Source organism: Pelophylax lessonae (genome assembly GCF_965119305.1).
Source record: "Pelophylax lessonae genome assembly, chromosome: 11".
In the NCBI taxonomy this organism is placed as follows: Eukaryota; Metazoa; Chordata; class Amphibia; order Anura; family Ranidae; genus Pelophylax; species Pelophylax lessonae.
In genome coordinates, this window is record NC_138778.1 from 190,446,908 (window position 1) to 190,464,975 (window position 18,068).

The 18,068-nt window shown below is 41.7% G+C and overlaps 1 protein-coding gene across 1 annotated transcript in view; it reads left to right on the forward strand.

Annotated features, from left to right (window-relative positions):
* Nucleotides 1-18,068, forward strand: part of HNF4A (hepatocyte nuclear factor 4 alpha) — a 56,764-nt gene that overhangs the window by 18,110 nt on the left and 20,586 nt on the right. Inside the window, exons 2-5 of the mRNA XM_082271210.1 lie at nt 10,037-10,211; nt 12,633-12,727; nt 15,593-15,699; nt 17,580-17,735. Of these exons, the coding sequence (XP_082127336.1) occupies nt 10,037-10,211; nt 12,633-12,727; nt 15,593-15,699; nt 17,580-17,735 (533 nt within the window). The remainder of the gene's footprint in view (nt 1-10,036; nt 10,212-12,632; nt 12,728-15,592; nt 15,700-17,579; nt 17,736-18,068) is intronic.

The window sequence follows — 18,068 nt, forward strand, 5'->3', positions numbered from 1 at the left end:
ACAAAAAAATAGCGTAAATTTTGATAAAACAACAATATTTTTCACATTTTTTTTATATGAAATTCCCCCCAAAAAATGTAAAAATCTAAATTTTTTAAAATTTTTGGCCAATTTGTTTTCTGCTACCTATGCTTGGTAAAAAAATCCACAATAAGCATATTTTGATTGGTTTGCGCAAATGTTATTGCGTTTACTAACTAAGGGAAAGATTTCTGTCATTTTTGGTGGGTTTTTTTTAACGAGTAATGGCGGCGATCTGCGATTTTTTTTTTGCGGGACTGCGACATTGCGCAGACAGATCGGACCCTCGACTGACATTTTTGACACTTTTGGGGGTACCAGTGACATTACTACAGTAATCAGTGCTATAAATATGCACTGTTACTGTAAAAATGACACTGGCAGGGAAGGGGTTAATTTTATTGGAGAGGGAGGGGTTAATGTATGCCTGGTGCTTACTAACGTGTGGGGGGAGGTGACTGAGTGACACAAGGACAGATCCAGGGTTCAGCTATGCTGAACCCTGCAATCTGACCCTGCCTGTCACTTAGGAGATGCCCGACGATCGGGGAAGAGCAGCGGCCATCGCCGCTGCTCCTCCCCTGGCCCGACTCCCGCTGTGACTGAATACAGCGTGAGCGAGCCTCCGGCGGCGCGCGCGCCGCCGAGAAAGGGGAGTGTCTAATGACGTAGATCTACGTCGTCAGACGATAACGAGCCACTTTGCCGCAGTACTATTACCGTAAGCAGACGGCAAGTGGTTAAGTAGATAGCCACATTAAGCCTGTGTATCCTTGACCAAATTTTTTTGTTGGTGTGAATTGAGTGTAGAAGCATTAGATCCACTGTCAGTTTTTTTTTTTTTGCCCGTGTCCCTGTTGGAAGAATTCTCTATTTATCCTGGTGACCATTGTCACCGAGAAAGTAAATGGTTGCCAAACCAAAACTTTACTGTTGTCACCAGAGTAAGAGGGAACATCTCCAAATGAAGACACCTGTTCTGGTGTCCACTGTCCCCCACTGTAGAGATTTCATCTCACATCCTCTTATATCTCCAGCACAAGAAGTGAAGGAAAACTCCCCAAACAGGTCCTAACCCTTCCCTTCTCTATCCAAAACTAGAAAAAGTTTTAGCTATACATACACATTAACCTAGACTTGTCATCAACCTGGAAGTTCAAGATCAAACCCAAACTTTAAGCTTAAATTGATCGTACAAGAAGATAAAAAGGCAGTGAAAGCTCCATGTCAAAATGATTTGTAGATATAGATTTTTATACAGATGGAACTATGTGCAAATGGTGACTCATCGGTGGTCATTGAGTCTTTAGAGGTGGTTCACATTTGACTTTTGCAGTAAAAGTTTCTATTAGGAATATACCCATAGGCGTGCGCACAGGGTGTGCCAGGTGTGCCTGGGCACACCCTAATAACCCTGTGTGGCACAGATTCACCCTGTTTGAACCCCTGATATTTCAGCAAAGCCCCCTAACGGCTCCGACAATGTTTTTTAAAAAATACTAAAAATAATAAAATTGTAAAATATAATAAAAAATAAAAACTACTCACACCAGCCACTGCCCTCACACCACTCTCTGCCCTACTGACAGCGTTCACTGCTCTACTGACACCATCAGTATATATACACATGTATGTGTTTGAGCTTTGAGGTGCACACCCTAATGCAATAGGCTGTGCACACCTATGAATATACCTATAGTTGTCTCTCTTGATTGTTTGGCTTCTTCTGGACATTAATTTAAAGTTTACTGAACTGACCTTTACTGAAGAGCAGAGTGGTGTTCAGTTTTATAAAACTTTTTACATTTTACCGCAATTGGACCACTCAGATGACAGATAAGTTAAAAAATGTTTTCTGATCAGCCCGCACCCTTTTAGAAGCGGGGCCCTGAGGCTTTGTGCACACCTTTACCCCTCCCTTAGGGCCGAGTTCTTTTTGTGTCTATTGGACACTTGTTTTTGATCATATATTATTTTTTTTTGGATCATATAATATTTTTTCCATTCTTTTAATTGTCTAGCAATATGTGTTAACATATTTTTATTGCATTGAATTTCACAGTATATATTTGAATAATTTGATGATTTACGGCACAAGTTTAACAGGTGTTTATGTTATATGCACCATAATCAAGTATCACTAAACCACGTGGGGCCTTAAAATTATAATCAATATAACCGTTTACTTTGGGTTTAATCCCAAAATTGATGGCGGCTGCATGGTGATTAATTGTACACATAGGGGGCGCCATTTCTTTTGTATAAATTTTCAACTTTAGTATCGAGTAGGGACTCCTTGAGATGGTAAAGAAATACATGTTATGTAGAAATCAGTCATAGAATGCAAGGCAACCAATCCCTTTAAGGATCTCCCCAAAAAACATAGATCACAGTCTTCAGAAGTATAGTGTCTCCAGTATAAGCCCGTTAGGTCTTAGGTGTCTATGTCCATTATTTCAATGCAGCTTGTCCACACCCTCACACAGCCCCCACCTCGGTAGTGAGTTTGTCGGTAAATGGTCTTGAGTTGGGGTGAATTTAGATATGTTCTAGGGCCAAGGTTTCTCAACTAGGGTTCCTCCTGAGGTTGCTAGGGGTTCCTTGAACAATGGGCAATTTCTGCCTCTCCGATAAGTTTCCAATGACACCATTGTTCCTTTTAGCTATCTGTAAGGGGGTAATTCTTCCCAATGATGACAAGAGTAATGCCTCGTACACACGTTCAGATAATCGTACGAAAATAATCGCTTTCGACTCGATAATCTGATCGTTAGTACACAGCTTTCGACAGCCGATCACGACATTTCGTCCAACAAAATCGGAAGGGACAAACAGGAAAACTTCTGTCGTACGATAGCCTAGGGAACGACAATTGTTTAATCAGTACACTATGCGTCTGCTAAAAATTGTTCGACAGGACCACGCATGATCAGAAACACTAAAATAGCACGGAAAAAGCCTGGCTGCCATTGTTTTTGTTTTTCACCATCTGATACGTAGCGAAGCAACCAGGAAGCTTTTCCGGAATCGTACTAAAAAATCCTATGTTTATATGCATTGTTGAATTCGATATTAGTATCATGCAACAAAATGTGAACGATAAGTTGTCTGATTATCTGAACGTGTGTACGAGGCACTAAGCTGGATACACACTATACAACTTTTGGTGGTAGATTTCCTTTAGATTTACCTCCAACTGTGTAGTGCCTGCCGGATTGCATACAAATTAAAAGTGTTTAGGTCTGACCTCATAATATATGGTTTTGGTAAATCTAAAGGAAAAAATCTAAAGACAATTGTATAGTGTGTATCCAGCTTAACCACTTGCCGACCAGTCACTGGGACTGTACTGCGGCAAAGTGGCTCAATTCCGTCCAGCGACGTAGACCAACGTCGCTGGACTCCTCCCCTTCTGGGCGGCGCTCATGCGCCGCCGGAGTCTCGCTCCCGCTGTTTTTAGTCACAGCGGTAGTCGGGCCAGGGGTGGAGCAGCGGCGATCGCCGCCGCTCTTCCCCGATCGTCGGGGAATCGAGTCTGGAGATCCGCCCGCTTGTGTAAACAAAGCGGGCGGATCTCCTAAGTGACAAACAGAGACAGATTGCAGGGTTCAGCATAGCTGGACATCCGATCTGTCCCTGTGTCACTCAGTCACCTCCCCCCACACATGTCAGTAAGTACCAGGCATACATTAACCCCTCCCTCTCCAATACAATTAACCCCTTCCCTGCCAGTGTCATTTTTACAGTAACAGCGCATATATATAGCACTGATTACTGCAGTAATGTAACTGGTCCCCCAAAAGTGTCAAAAATGTCAGTCAAGGGTCCGATCTGTCCACCGCAATGTCGCAGTACCGCAAAAAAAATCGCAGATCGCCGCCATTACTCGTTAAAAAAAAAAACACCAAAAATGACAGAAAATTTTCCCTTAGTTAGTAAACGCAATAACTTTTGCGCAAACCAATCAAAATACGCTTATTGTGATTTTTTTTTTACCAAACATAGGTAGCAGAAAACAAATTGGCCAAAAATTTAAAAAAATTTTGATTTTTACATTTTTTGGGGGGAATTTCATATAAAAAAAATTTGAAAAATATTGTTATTTTTTCAAAATTTACGCTCTTTTTTTGTTTATAGCGCAAAAAGTAAAAATCGCACAGGTGATCAAATACCACCAAAAGAAAGCTCTGTTTGTGGGGAAAAAAGGACATAAATTTAGTTTGGGTACGGCGTCGCACAACCGTGCAATTGTCAGTTAAAGTCGCACAGTGCCAAATCACAAAAAGTGGCCCAGACGTAAGACAGCAAAATCCTCCGGTGGTAAAGCGGTTAAGGAGCATTCTTCCCACTGACTGTCATGAGTTGTAGATTTTTAATTTTTAGCAGGGGTTCCCCGAGACCAGAAATTTATTTCAAGGGTTCCTCTGTGTTGAAAAGGTTGGGAAAGGCTGATCTAGAGGTCTTGCCCTGTTGCAGACACGTGACGTACCTTAGGATTTCAATCGGCATTAACTGGTCGTAAGTTTACTTTCCAGAGAAAGTTACTGCTGAGTGGTCCTTACAATGCTGATTGATAAACGTATCCTACAGACTAATATTTGCAGCCAGATAGTATGTGGAATGGACATAGATCATTGCAGTGCTAGATATGGTGGTTGTGATTGTCTTTTCCTGTAGATCTAATGAAGAAACACATATCATATAATCTCTGCAGTGTGGGGTGTACAGGGAGTGGAGGGGAGAGTTGGGTGTGATCTATTGTTTCCACATCAGTGTTGTTGATTTATGGCCTATAGGATGACACAAGGGTCAGAATGGTGATATTTCTCACTTTCCTAAAAAACCTTAAACCTAAATGAATATTGTCTAGGAGCCATGTATTCTTATTGAATCTTGATATGCTTTATGTATTTCTTCCAGACCTGTTCAGTAATTCAGTGTGAGACTTTTCCATTTCCTGTAATAAAGACCGCTCACTGCTGATCTCTCTCCTTGTGCAGGGTGACTGGTCTTGTCTCCGCCCCTTCCTGTAGTTCTTTAAATGCAGCCTGCAGTGGGTGGGGCTTACTGGGTACCTCCCCCAGTTTTGCTCTCTGCACAGACTAAGTACAGCAGAGTGATGGGATAATATATGGGCTTGTTTAGACATTTGCTGTTTAAAAGTAGATACAGTATATATATATATCCTGCGTCACTATTGAGAAATCTATTTAGATGCAAGTGTCTGTGCCTGACGTTTACCATTAACCTTTTTACTGCCGCCGGCGCTGCTATACTGGCACTTCTCCCTGCTTCACCCTGCCTTACAACTCTTCCCTACCTAACTAATCCCTATAGCACCTCTCACTATAACGCTGTACACCAACCCCCCCCCCCCCACACCCCTGCACCGATCCTGACCCCTCCCTGCCCCCCCGCAAAATGATGCTCCATCCTTCTCTGCCCTCCTGCCAGGTTATTTTCTGCAGGGGAGGCACATATAGGCAAAAAAAATTTATAACTTACCGGCCGCCATTTTGACCCCCCCCCCCCCTGTAGTGCTCCGCATTGTCAATCCCCCGGGACCCCTCCCCGCACTGCACACGACCGGCTTTCCCTCCCTGCCTCCTGCCGGCTGCATCAGATCCGGAATCGCTTGCTGTCACAAACATGTGTTTACCAGTCCCCTTCCTAGGTGAACATAGTGAGCGATTGGTAGCGATCACTCCTATGTTCAGCTGTCACTGTGGCATAGTAAACAGTGTTTACATTGGCCCAGTGTATGAATGAATGGGAGCCGCTATGCAGAGGCTTCCATCCATTCATAATTATTACAGCTGAGCCTACAGAGAAAGGGAATAAACTCTCTTCAGTCTCTTTCTCTGCTTAAAAAAAGGGACATTTGATTTGAGGTCTGTTTAGACCCCTGATGTTTCTCTAACCCCCCACCACCACCATAAAAAAAAAAATGTAAAAAAATAAAAATAATAAATTGTATCCGTTTTAAAAAAAAATTATATAAAATAAAAATCATAGTAAGACCCCTTTCACACAGGCACCTCCATAGGATGGAATCAGTGGGAGATCAGTCTGCTGATCCCCCACGGATGACAGGTTCGTCTCCCCTCCGCTGTGCAGAGCGGAGTCAGATACAATCCCACTCTCCTCTATGGGGGGATCGGGTGAAAACAGACCGCCTGTCCATTTTCATCCGATTGCATTCGATCTGCCGGATGGATGGAAAATAGGACCACCATCTGTCTGTTTTTTGCGGACAGGGTCGGATAGCGGCAGATGTCAGCAGACATTTCACTGCTGACATCCGCCGCTCCAAGGAGGAGACTGGATAGTCAGATCAAGTGCACCTGAAAAACCCGACAGGGGAACCTCATTGGACAACCCATGTGAAAGGGCCCTAAGGGTGGATTTAGACATGCGTTAAATCGCCCTTGCCTCTGAAGCCCCGAGGCTACGCTCCAGGAGGCTACTGATAGGTGGTGAGGAAGCGATACGATGCCTCATCACCACCTGTTTTACCCCATTTTTGCCAACAAATGCGCTGCAACTGCATGCATTGCACTTGGTTGCGGGGCGTTTGCGGCACTTCCCCATTAATTCAAATATGTAGCAATCGGCAGGCAGCATCGCTACAAGTCAGGTCACCTTTGCCACGGGTGCAAAGCACTGCCTAGTGCAGCTTGAGGGGTGTGGTTGGTGGGTGGCAGAAACGCAGCTCAATCGTGCACTTTTGCCACTTTTTGGAAAAAATTGCAGGGCCTTAAACAAATACCGCGGGGCCTAAAAAATCAGTAGCAGCTTCTTTTTATTCTAGAGGTCATATGCTTTCAGAAAATATGTAGTTTGGGGGGGGGTTTACAAACTCTGAAAAATGTAAGTGAAAAATGAAAACATTCAGAATTTTTGAGAAATTTTTGGTTGCGTTCAATTTTCACCAATTTGCAAAAAGACGCAATGTAGAATTTACAAATATTTGTTATTTATCAACTCAACACAGGATAAGGTTCTATATGTAGTAGAAATTTAGCAGGAATTTTGTAAAATTATCTGTGTTTTTATCTGCTAAGAATAAATTTAGTGTATTTTTAGCAAAAATATTGTTTTGATAAACTTTTGCGCAAATACGACGGGGTCTAAAAAATCAGTAGCATCTTGCTTATAATCTAGAGGTCATAGGCTTTCAGAAAATATATGGTTGGGGGGAGGGGGGGGGGTCTTTCACAAATTCTTTAAAGGAAAAAATGAAAACCTTCAGATTTTTTGAGAAATTTGGATATTTACATTTTTGCGTACATTCAATCTTCACCAAGTTGCAAAAAGGCGTAATGTAAAATATAGGTTAAGCTTTAATATTTATTAGGAATTTAGCAATAATTTTGTAAAATTAGCTGTGTTTTTATCTGCTAATAATGGTTTTAGTGCCGGTTCACATTAGTGCGATCACAGAGATCGCATGTAATTCGGAGCGCACTGCTCCTAAATTACATGCAATGTCTGTGTGGTGCAAATTTCAGCCATAGAGTTTGTATAGCTGAATTCGCACCGCAATCGCACTAAACACGCATGTGACCCTTTTTTTTATCCGCAGCAGAATCGGATCGCATGGTGGTTCACACTTGTGCGATCCGATTCTGTGCGAACTTGCAGATCGCACTGCGATATGCGATCTCAACTGGGGGTGTCGTTATCTTTTAATTGACACCCCCTGCGTATCGCATATGGCAGTGTGAATTGCCAGGGGTGCGGATGCGATGCGGGAACACACTGTATATCCGCAGCATTCCCGCATCGCAGCAGTGTGAACCGGGACTTAGTGTATTTTTAGAATAAATATTGTTTTGATAAATGTTTGCGCAAATACTGCGGGGTCTAAAAAATCAGTTGGACATATGATTTCAGAAAATATATGGTTTCGGGGGTCTTTCACCAATTCTGAAAGCTGTAAGGGAAAAATGAAAACCTTCAGATTGTTTTCAGAAATTTGGATATTTACACTTTTGGTTCGATTATACTATTTCACAAAAAGGAGCAAATTAAAAAATTACAAATATTTGTTGTTTATTAACTCAATACAGGTTAAGCTTTTATATTTAGTAGGATTTTTGTAAAATTTGCTGTGTTTTTATCTGCTAATAATTATTTTAGTGGATTTTTAGCAAAAATATTGATTTGATAAACATTTGTGCAAATATCTTGGGACCTTAAAAATCAATAACACCTTCTTTTTATTCTACTGGTCATGTACTTTCAAAAATATATGGTTTTGGGGGTCTTTTACAAACTCTGAAAGTTATAAATTGAAAATAAAAAAAAAGGAAAAATTTGCCAGCCTAGTTTAAAAGTGGAGCACAAGGCCTGGCAGCAAAAGGGTTAAAGGATACCTGTCACATTGCCTATTAAAGGTCTAAAAACAGGTTCTCTTTATAGCTTACCTCCTCCGCACTCCCTCATGACCTCCCTAGACACAATTATAGAACAGGACCTGACTACTACTTCTATTAATCAATTTGGATGATTAAAGTGTTTTTTTCTTTTTGATAGCTAAAAGATCAGATTACCTTCTTGTACCAGAGTCAGCCTCCATTCATACTTGTAGGACTTTGGAGTGCAACTTTGGTGCAACTTTGACGCAACTTTCGATGGGTGCAACTTGGATAAGACTTTGGCTTTGTGATAATGGACAACTGTTGCATAGCTGTTGCATTGTTATAAGATTCAGGTACAACTTTGATGCACCTTTTAGGGGTTAACAATAAAGTCTATGGCCCTTAAGTTGCATGAAAGTCAGACCAAAGTAGTGCATGAACTACTTTGAAGTTGCTGCAACTTTAAGTCGCACATAAATTTATGGGTATCATTGGAAAACATGGGGAACGACTTGTCATGAGACTTTGATGTCCAAAGTTGCATGACAAGTTGCACAAGTGTGAATGGAGCCTCAAGGATGCATTTGCTTCTTCTGAGTAGAAGCAGGCAGCTTTAAGGTTGGTCTTGCACCTGAGGAATTTTGCTTTAAAATTGTAATTTTCAATAAAATTTGTTTGATTATCTAAAAGTAAAAGGGGATGAATTGGCAATTGGTTTCAACCAGAGCAAGTGAAAAAATTAGAGAACAAAGATGGAAAATTGTTGTTGAATCTGATGGTAACAAATTTGAAATTGTTGAATTCATTCCTGGACAAGAAATATGGTAACTAGCCTTATACGCATGAACTTGTCAAAGTTAATCCAGAAGTAGAACATTTATTCGACATAAATCGAGACATTGCAATGGTATTTGAACAAGAAGAAGTTGAAAATTAGTCCACGAAGGCACCATTGAATGGTTGGCTGAGCAATTGTTATACTTTCTCTTCCAAACACTAGAAAATAAATCTAAAGGGCCATACACACTATAAGATTTTCTGAAGACTTTTTCCTTCATTTTTAACTTTTCTATGTAGTGCAAGGGCCTGCCAGATTGCATACAAATTTAAAGTGTTTAGGTTTGACCTCATATTATATGGTTTTGGTAAATCTAAAGGAAAAAGTCTTCAGAAAATCTTATAGTGTGTATGGCCCATTACAGGTGTAAGAGCCAGCATTGCTTGAGGTGCCATCGATAATGGACTACTGTTGTTTTTTTTTTAATTTATTTGTCCCTTGTCTGTGATCTCTCACAGACCTGTAATACATCATTAGAACGTTTTTTCTATGGCTTTAGGACCCATAAAGACCCACCTACACACAGGAAACTGCAGTTGCTTGATAGCAAGATAAATAACTGATTTGTTGACTGTAGCTTCATTTGCAATCCATTAGTTACAGTTGAGGCGGTTGTCATTAAGGGATAAATCTCATGTTAACCAGCCACAACTGTGATCAACACATTAAACCTCACCTTTCGCTGAGGCTGAGATCTGATTGGTTTATGAATTTTTCCCTTTATTGTTGCAGGGTATTACACCTACAAGGGTTGTTCGTAGAACATAGCAATGTGCTAACAGCAGTGTTTCCCTTTTCTATATTTCCTTCACAGATACTTCACCATCAGAAGTGACCGGTATCAGCTCTGCAAACGGTATTGGGGTTAACTCTTTGTGTGCCATCTGCGGTGACAGAGCAACAGGGAAACATTATGGGGCGTCCAGCTGTGATGGCTGCAAGGGGTTTTTCAGAAGGAGCGTCAGGAAGAATCACATGTACTCCTGCAGGTGAGTGGAATTCCCCTGCACTATCATTATCTATAACAGGCAAATATTACCCCCTCCCCCTTTTATTCCAGCTATATAGTCATTCAATGTTGAATAATAGTGCAGTTTGTTTTTATATTAGCTTGCAGGATTTAAGCCAGCCATAGACAGATTGGAATTTGGCCAGTTAAACAGGAACCGGATGAATTTCAATCCATCTATGGGCAGGCTTCAGTACAAACAACCTCTACTGTCGAGTAATTGTCTTCTCCTGGCCAGGAGAAAACGGTGATTATCGCTAGACGCTATAGCAGCCGTTTGCGTTTATCACAAGCTAATCCAGCAGGCTGGTTTTACCCAAGTTGATTGATCGATCAACTTGGTACATTCAGTCTACTCATTAATGGTTCGAATCTCAGCTGGTTCCATCTAGGGCTGGCCTTTGGCTGGGAGAGGAAGGGGCAGCACTACAAGCTCATGAACTAGGTCTATGCCTTTAAAGTGGAAATTCAAGCTTATGTTCATTTAGGAATATTCCTCAATAGTCACAAAAAATATAAATCCACTGAGAAAAGCGAGATATATCATTGTAAAGATAGCAATGATGCCGTCACTGTGCTGTCCATAGCCTGTGCAGAGGGTAGAGCTGTGGGAGGGACTCAGCAGACTCCACCCACTACAGGCTGCCTGTAGAAAATTACAGGAGGGGGCGGAGACATAACCAATCACCCTTTACAAGGAGAGAGAGCGGTCTTTATTACACTCTGGATCACTGCACAGATCTGTAAGAAATACACACCAAGATCCAATCAGAATACACATGTCTCTTTTATTTAGACAATATTTCCTATATATATTTCCAATATTGCCGGGTGAGAACTAGGGATCGACTGATTATCGGCAAATATGCACGTTCCCCAATATATCGGAATCTGCCCCTGAGGTTACCGGTATTGCCGATATTTCAGGAAAGTGCTGTACCAGAGTAATGCCTGCAGCTAGAGGCATCACCCCGGGACCGGCGTCTTTAGCCGATGGTCAGCTGTCTTGTAATAACAACCAATGCGGCTGAGAAGCCGCTCGGCTGTCATTAAAAGGAGCTAGAGGGGATGTCCCCCCCCTCCCGCCGCATTTCGTGGCTCGCCTGGGTCTCACGTCCCACTGGCCGCCGAAGAGTAGACCCGATCAAAGCCGCTTTCGGCTCTGATCAGGTCTCCATGTAAAAACCCAGAACTGATGTCATGACATCACTTCCGGGTACTCAGGGCCAAATTCAAAAATTTTACAGCATTCAAAACATCCAAACTTGGCGTTTTGAATGCTTTTAAGTGCAGAGGAGAGATTTGGGGTCTTTTAGACCCCCCAGATCCCTCCACAAGAGTACCTGTCAAAAAATAAATAAATAAAATGTTTTAACGTACAAAAATATTGGCCTGTATCGGCCGATACTGATATGTGATGACCAAAGTATCAGTATCGGCAATAAAAAAACGATGTCGGTCGATCACTAGTGAGAACCAGGCTGTGCTGTCTGATACAGATGTCTGGATGAGTAAAATAGTGTAACAAAAAGATTCATTTTTAAATAGATAACGCTGTTATCATTTCAGCTGTGTTGTTAGTGGTGTGCCTTCCACTTTGAATCCTCACTTTGTTCCCATAATGATGAGGATCATGGATGTGTTTTCAAAGTAATCTGAGAGCACGTTGGACTTTTTCATTCCAAAGAAAAATACAAAACAGATCTAAAAGCATGCTCTAACACCTTCCTGATTGACAGTTGATTCCAATTGTTATTTCCAATCCAAACAAGTAGCTCTACCCCCCCCCTTTATCTTGCTTTCGCTGTGACTTACAGAGGATATTGAAGGGTTTAGAGGTTTGTTCCATCATGGCGTTTCGTAAGGATGTCCTAATGAGTTACTCACAGTTCTCTTGTCCATAGCTTACAGATTCCACCACCACGCTAATTCACGTTCTGTCTTTCTCTAAAAACCTTCCCTCCTAAGAACTGTGCACTCGTTGGCGTGGGTGTCAGAATCTCCACTGCTGGCTATTGTATTCAGGCAGCCCTGACACCCATGGTTGTCCGAATACATTGGTGCTACTAAACACTGAGTGTATCTGATAGTTTTCAGTCACCATTCAGCTAATAATTTTCTTCTAAATTTTTAAATCAACTTTTTTCAAGCTGGTTGGTACTTGCAGGGCCACTCTTGGTTCAAATTTTGGCTAATTTACCAGGAATCTGCTTAAATTTGACCCTTCTTTGGCTAGCCTAAGCTAATTGAGGCTGTATTGCTATTGCTTATCATCCTCACATAATAGAGTAGTAAAAACATGATCCAATCATTGTGTAAAGCTGGCCATAGATTGAAATTTGGACAGTTCAGCACCAGGCTTTAAATATACACACACCCCATCCTGTGCTTGTCATTTCAGGTTCAGCAGACAATGCGTGGTCGATAAAGACAAGAGGAATCAGTGTCGTTACTGCAGATTAAAGAAATGTTTTCGGGCTGGTATGAAGAAAGAAGGTGAGGTGCCTTTCCTGAAATAGCAACCCTGTCATTTTGTTTCTATATAAAAATGACCTGTCACCTTGTAGTCCACATAATTTTGTAAAGAAACGGAGTGATGGAAGAGTACATTCATCTTTCTCATAAAGGTCCCAGTGTAGTTCTAAAGAATGGCCTTTTTACTAGTCCTGCTCCACTACTGGCCAGATACTCTCGAATCTGTTGACTCTTTTAGTTTGGTAGTCATCTGTTCATTAGAGGTTGGGTTAAGATCTATAAAGCTTGCCATAGATGGTATGATAATAGTTAGCAATGCTCTATATTGCAGGCTAGCAATAACTGGGCTGTCTATGAATCCTTATGCCCCGTACACACGCATCGATTATTGGCCAGGAATTTTCGGCCAGCGTCGGATCGGTCGTTTTTCGGCTTGTTAGTATGATGCTTTTGACAACCGACTCCGACTTTTCGCCTGAAAAAAATCTGGTGTGCAGGCTATAAAATTTTTGTTGGCCGTCAACACAACGGCCGATTTTCGGGCAGTCAGTACAGATTTCGGCAGACAAAAATCTGATGAGCAAGACTGGGCATGCTCAGAGAAGAAAAAACACACGGAAAGTAAACCAGCACATGACATCACTTCTGAAGTAGATTTTTGTTGGCCGAGAAAATTCGTGTGCAGTCTAGGCACATTCCAACCAACAAAACACCTCTCTGGACAAAAGTCGGACAATCGGTCGGCCGATAATCGTTGCGTGTGTACGAGGCATTAGGGGTAAGATAACAAGTGCCTATGCCAGTCAAAAAATTGTGGTATGCCTCTTTAGATCCCAATTCATGGTACTGTATGACTTTTCTGTGTCTATATGGACTTTACGGTTGACATTGCTTGCTTTTACCAGGTCATTTTTGGCCATCATTGGCTAGGCACTGCAGAAGAGTGGAGCTATCAGCAACATTCAGTAAAGATCCATAAGAAATGTGTGGTGCCTTATCTCCACCTAAGAAATGTCATATTACTGTATTCAAACTAACTACTAGAGGGTTTCTGATTGGTTGCTTTTGACAGTAAAGTGCACAGTTGTTGTCACATTAGTTAGTTAGTTGTCACATTCTGACCCTGGGTTTTTTCTCAAGATTAAAGAGGATCAGAGTTCACCCAGCTTCTTCCTCCTGGTGACCTCAGATGTCAGGTTCAATTCACGGGGCAGTAATCCTGTCTGTGAGCCTGGGGACCTAGGGGTCACCATGTCTTCCCTTCTGGCGGAAGCCATTTACTATACTGTGTGACATCTAGTGTTCTAGACTCACTACCACTTCATAAATCCCAATTTTTGTAAATATTTCGGACACTTTAGTATACCATAGTGGAGTAAAAAGTCCACTCAATATGAGATTATCACACTACATGAAACATTCTCCATAAACAGCCTGGATACCTGATTGCCATGTTATATGTGCCGGTGTGACAAGACAAAATAAAAGTGACAATGTTGGCACAATATTTTTGTTTAAGTGTTACTTCAGCCCAAACAATTTTTTCAGTTTTGGATAAAAGGATGAAAGTTTAGAATCATTGTCAGGTGTCATTTGCTGTCTCTGGGGCAATGAATGGGAAGTCCTCAACAGTTACAATACTCTCAACAAGAGCAGAAGGGAAAATCTCCAACCAAGACACACAAAAAATGTTTTTGTGGCTGGATGGAGAATTACCCTTACGTCCTATCGTGGTGACGCTGTTGTTACTTGGGCAGTGAGATCAAACTTCCCCAATGAATCCCCAAATAGCCTAACCTTTCTTCTTTTGGCTGAAAATACACTTTGATGGCTTAGTACAGTGGGGCCACTCTACTGTAGGCTGCAGTTCTTTTTTTCTGACAATGGCTCCACGTGGCAGCTTCTTATCTCCAACTGGTTGAAAACTTAACATAACTATTAGATGTGGGAATGTATCTTTGAATATCTATTTCAGAGGCGTAACTAGAACCTTCAGGGCCCCGGTGCAAGAAACCATGAAGGGCCCCCCGGACCCCTGGCCGGAGCCTTTCCCTTCAAGCCTGGGGCTCTTCCCATTGATCATTGCAGGGCCCTTTATTAGGGTCCTGCAGCAGGACCCTTTCACAAGTTCTGCAGTGGGCCCATTTCCTGCCATCTTGGGGCCTCCCCATGGTGGTGGAATGCCAGGGCCCGGTCGCAAGTGTGACCTTACATACAGAGGAACTGATTTAGCATACAGAGGAACCAATCTCCTCCATTTTCCTCCTGCAGCTACAGGAGGAAAAAGGAGGACAGTGATTTCTCTACATGCTGCCCCCGCCCTCCTATCCAGGTTTACAGGGAAGCCGCACAGGCCCAATGGAGCATGGGGCCCGGTTGCAATTGCAACCCCTGTAGTTAAGCCCCTGATCTATTTCCTAGGTATGCTTTTATGCCCATAGAGGTGGAAGAAGGGGTAAAATAATAAGGGATGCAAAAAGAACTGGCCAAAAATATTCCAACCAACCTATCACCAGTTAGTTGGCTGGGAGTGTTTGCTACTGTCTGCCATAGGACTGTTATGGGCCATATACACTATCAGATTATCTGAAGACTTTTGTCTGTAGACTTACCAAAACCATATAATATGGGGTCAAACCTAAACACTTTCAATTTGTATGCAATCCGACAGGCCCTTGCACTACATAGAAAAGGTAAATCTGAAGACAAAAGTCTTCAGATAATCTGCACGTGTGTACGGGGCATTACTTGACGAAGCCAAAAGAGTGGATCGGTGACAATCATCTCATATATATAGGTACTTTTGCACAAGTGTTGGGTGCTGAAGCCTTATGCATCAGACCTGTTGTCCCAGTGTCCTATTTAACCACTGTGTTTCCCTTTTAGCTGTACAAAATGAACGAGACCGGATAAGCACGCGGAGGTCAAGTTACGAAGACAGTAGCCTGCCTTCAATTAATGTATTAATCCAAGCAGAAGTCCTATCACAACAGGTGAGTGACATCTCTATAATAATCCATCTGCAGCGCCAATAGAATGGCAGGGCCTTCAAGTGGCCTACCAAACCTACCAGCTTTCCAGTATGTATGTAGGTGAAGGAAGGATGCTAAGAAATAAGCTTAGATGGTTCTTAGTAGTGATTTAGTTAAATATATTGCTTCTGCATGATGGTGATCAACAACCCAGCAAGCAATCGGACAAACTTAGTAAATCTGGCCGTAAGTCTAATGCTTTGTAGACCTCTGCAGACCTTGTGATGTAGGTCATGGCTTATTGATTAGGAATGGTTGTTGTTTTAGGTCTGTTTGTTTAAGATTTTACCAGTGAGTACACAAACCAAGCACAGCCAGCTCTTAACATACATGGGAACATCCCTTTTTGTTTTCATGGAAAAACTTTTTGGATGGCTGGTGTGAAGCTCTTAGAAGAGTATGTTTATGTGCCATTACCTACAATTTTTCCCCAACAAAAAACATTTTTCCATTTTGCCTCTTTGAATTTTCTGATCACTACGGTCGAAAATGTTCGTCAGGATGATCCCATTAACCTCCCTGGCGGTATGATTATGTCAGGAATTTTGCACCAAAAGCGGTACCATTTTTTGCATGGAAATTTGGTGTTATGTATTGTAGGCCTACAATTCTTAGTAATTACTGACTTAAAACTGACCAAACAAGACTCTAGTAGACATCATATATATATACATATATATATATATATATACGTATACATATATATATATATATATATATATATATATATATATATATATATGTACATATAAATATATATATATATTATATATATATATATATATATATATATATATATATATATATATATATATATAATACACACACACACACATACACACATATTTAGTAAAGTAATCCAATAGGATTACACGTATCAGTGTGTTTGTGTGTTTTACTTTTTGAATTTGCCGCCGGTTCCACCCCCCTGCAACACAATGCTCGCAGGGAACGAAGCCAGGGCACACAGCATCAGACGGAAGATTCGGCCGCCGTACTCTGCCAGGATACATTGCGGGATCCTGGGGAGAAGGTAAGTAACCTCTTCCAGGATCCATCGACTTCTCCCTGGTGGTACCCCGAGTGTGGCTCGGGGTTACCGCTAATGGCACTGAAATTCCACCCCGAGCCACACTCGGGAATACCACCAGGGAGGTTAACCATTAGAGGATGGAAAGAATGAAACGCTAAAGCCTGGTACACACTAGTAGTTTTATTTCATTCAACCCAACAGGGCTGAACAAAAAAATAAATAAATGATAGCTCAGGAGGAGCCGCTGTACTAACTATTAGACATTAGTACAGCGATCTCACCTGCTGTTCTTTCGTGTTCTGAGAGGGGGGGTGGCCCCCGGCAGAACATTCCAGTCAACACCCTCAATCGTCTGCTGAGAGCGCTGATTGGGAGTCGATCGGCAGACTTTTTTCGGTAATGACCCTTTGACGAACCAACTCCAGTACACACGGACCGAATGTCAGCCGGTTTCAATTGAATCGGACGATGCCGCCCAACATTCGGCTCATGTGTACTAAGCTTAATGGTGTATGGCCAGCTTTAGACTTCCTTCTGGCACTCTCATTAGATTTTTACTGTTTGTGGATTTCTTCCTTCAAAATTTTTGTTTTCTTTTACTAGAATTTTCATACTACACATCTGCTGATAATTAGGTCATATTGTATATTGTTTAAGGCCGATAGATCTGAACGGTATGGTATGGTATTCGTGTGGTTGAACACGGACTGAATAGGCTACTCCTGGGTTTTGTACGATTGCTCCTGTGGTGCTTCACAGCCTCTGAAGTTCACAATTTCAGATAAGTACATTGGACTTTCTCTTGCAGATAACCTCATCAGTGACTATGCTGAACACAGACATCCGAGGAAAGAAGATAGCCAGCATAACAGACGTCTGCGAATCCATGAAACAGCAGCTTCTGGTCCTTGTGGAATGGGCCAAGTACATCCCAGCCTTTTGCGAACTTCCCTTAGACGATCAGGTGGGTATGTGACTTTAGAATGTTAGTGATCACGCCTTCATAAATGGTTCTACATTGTCAGCTGTATCTGTTCTGTTCACGATAAAATACAAAAAAGGGTAAGATTAAATGTGGAACTACCACACTTCATTAAAACCTTAATTGTTGGAAGAATATATTATAGTATCTGCCTCTACTACCCTTCCCCTAATGCATTTGTCAGCCACTTGATAACAGGTACTCTTTACTGGTCTTATGACCTTCCTTATGATCACTGTGCTGTCCTATCATGCGTTTGCTTGGTTTTAGATTGTGTTTGAGCAATTTTGTGTGCATGCAGGGGTGTGATGAACT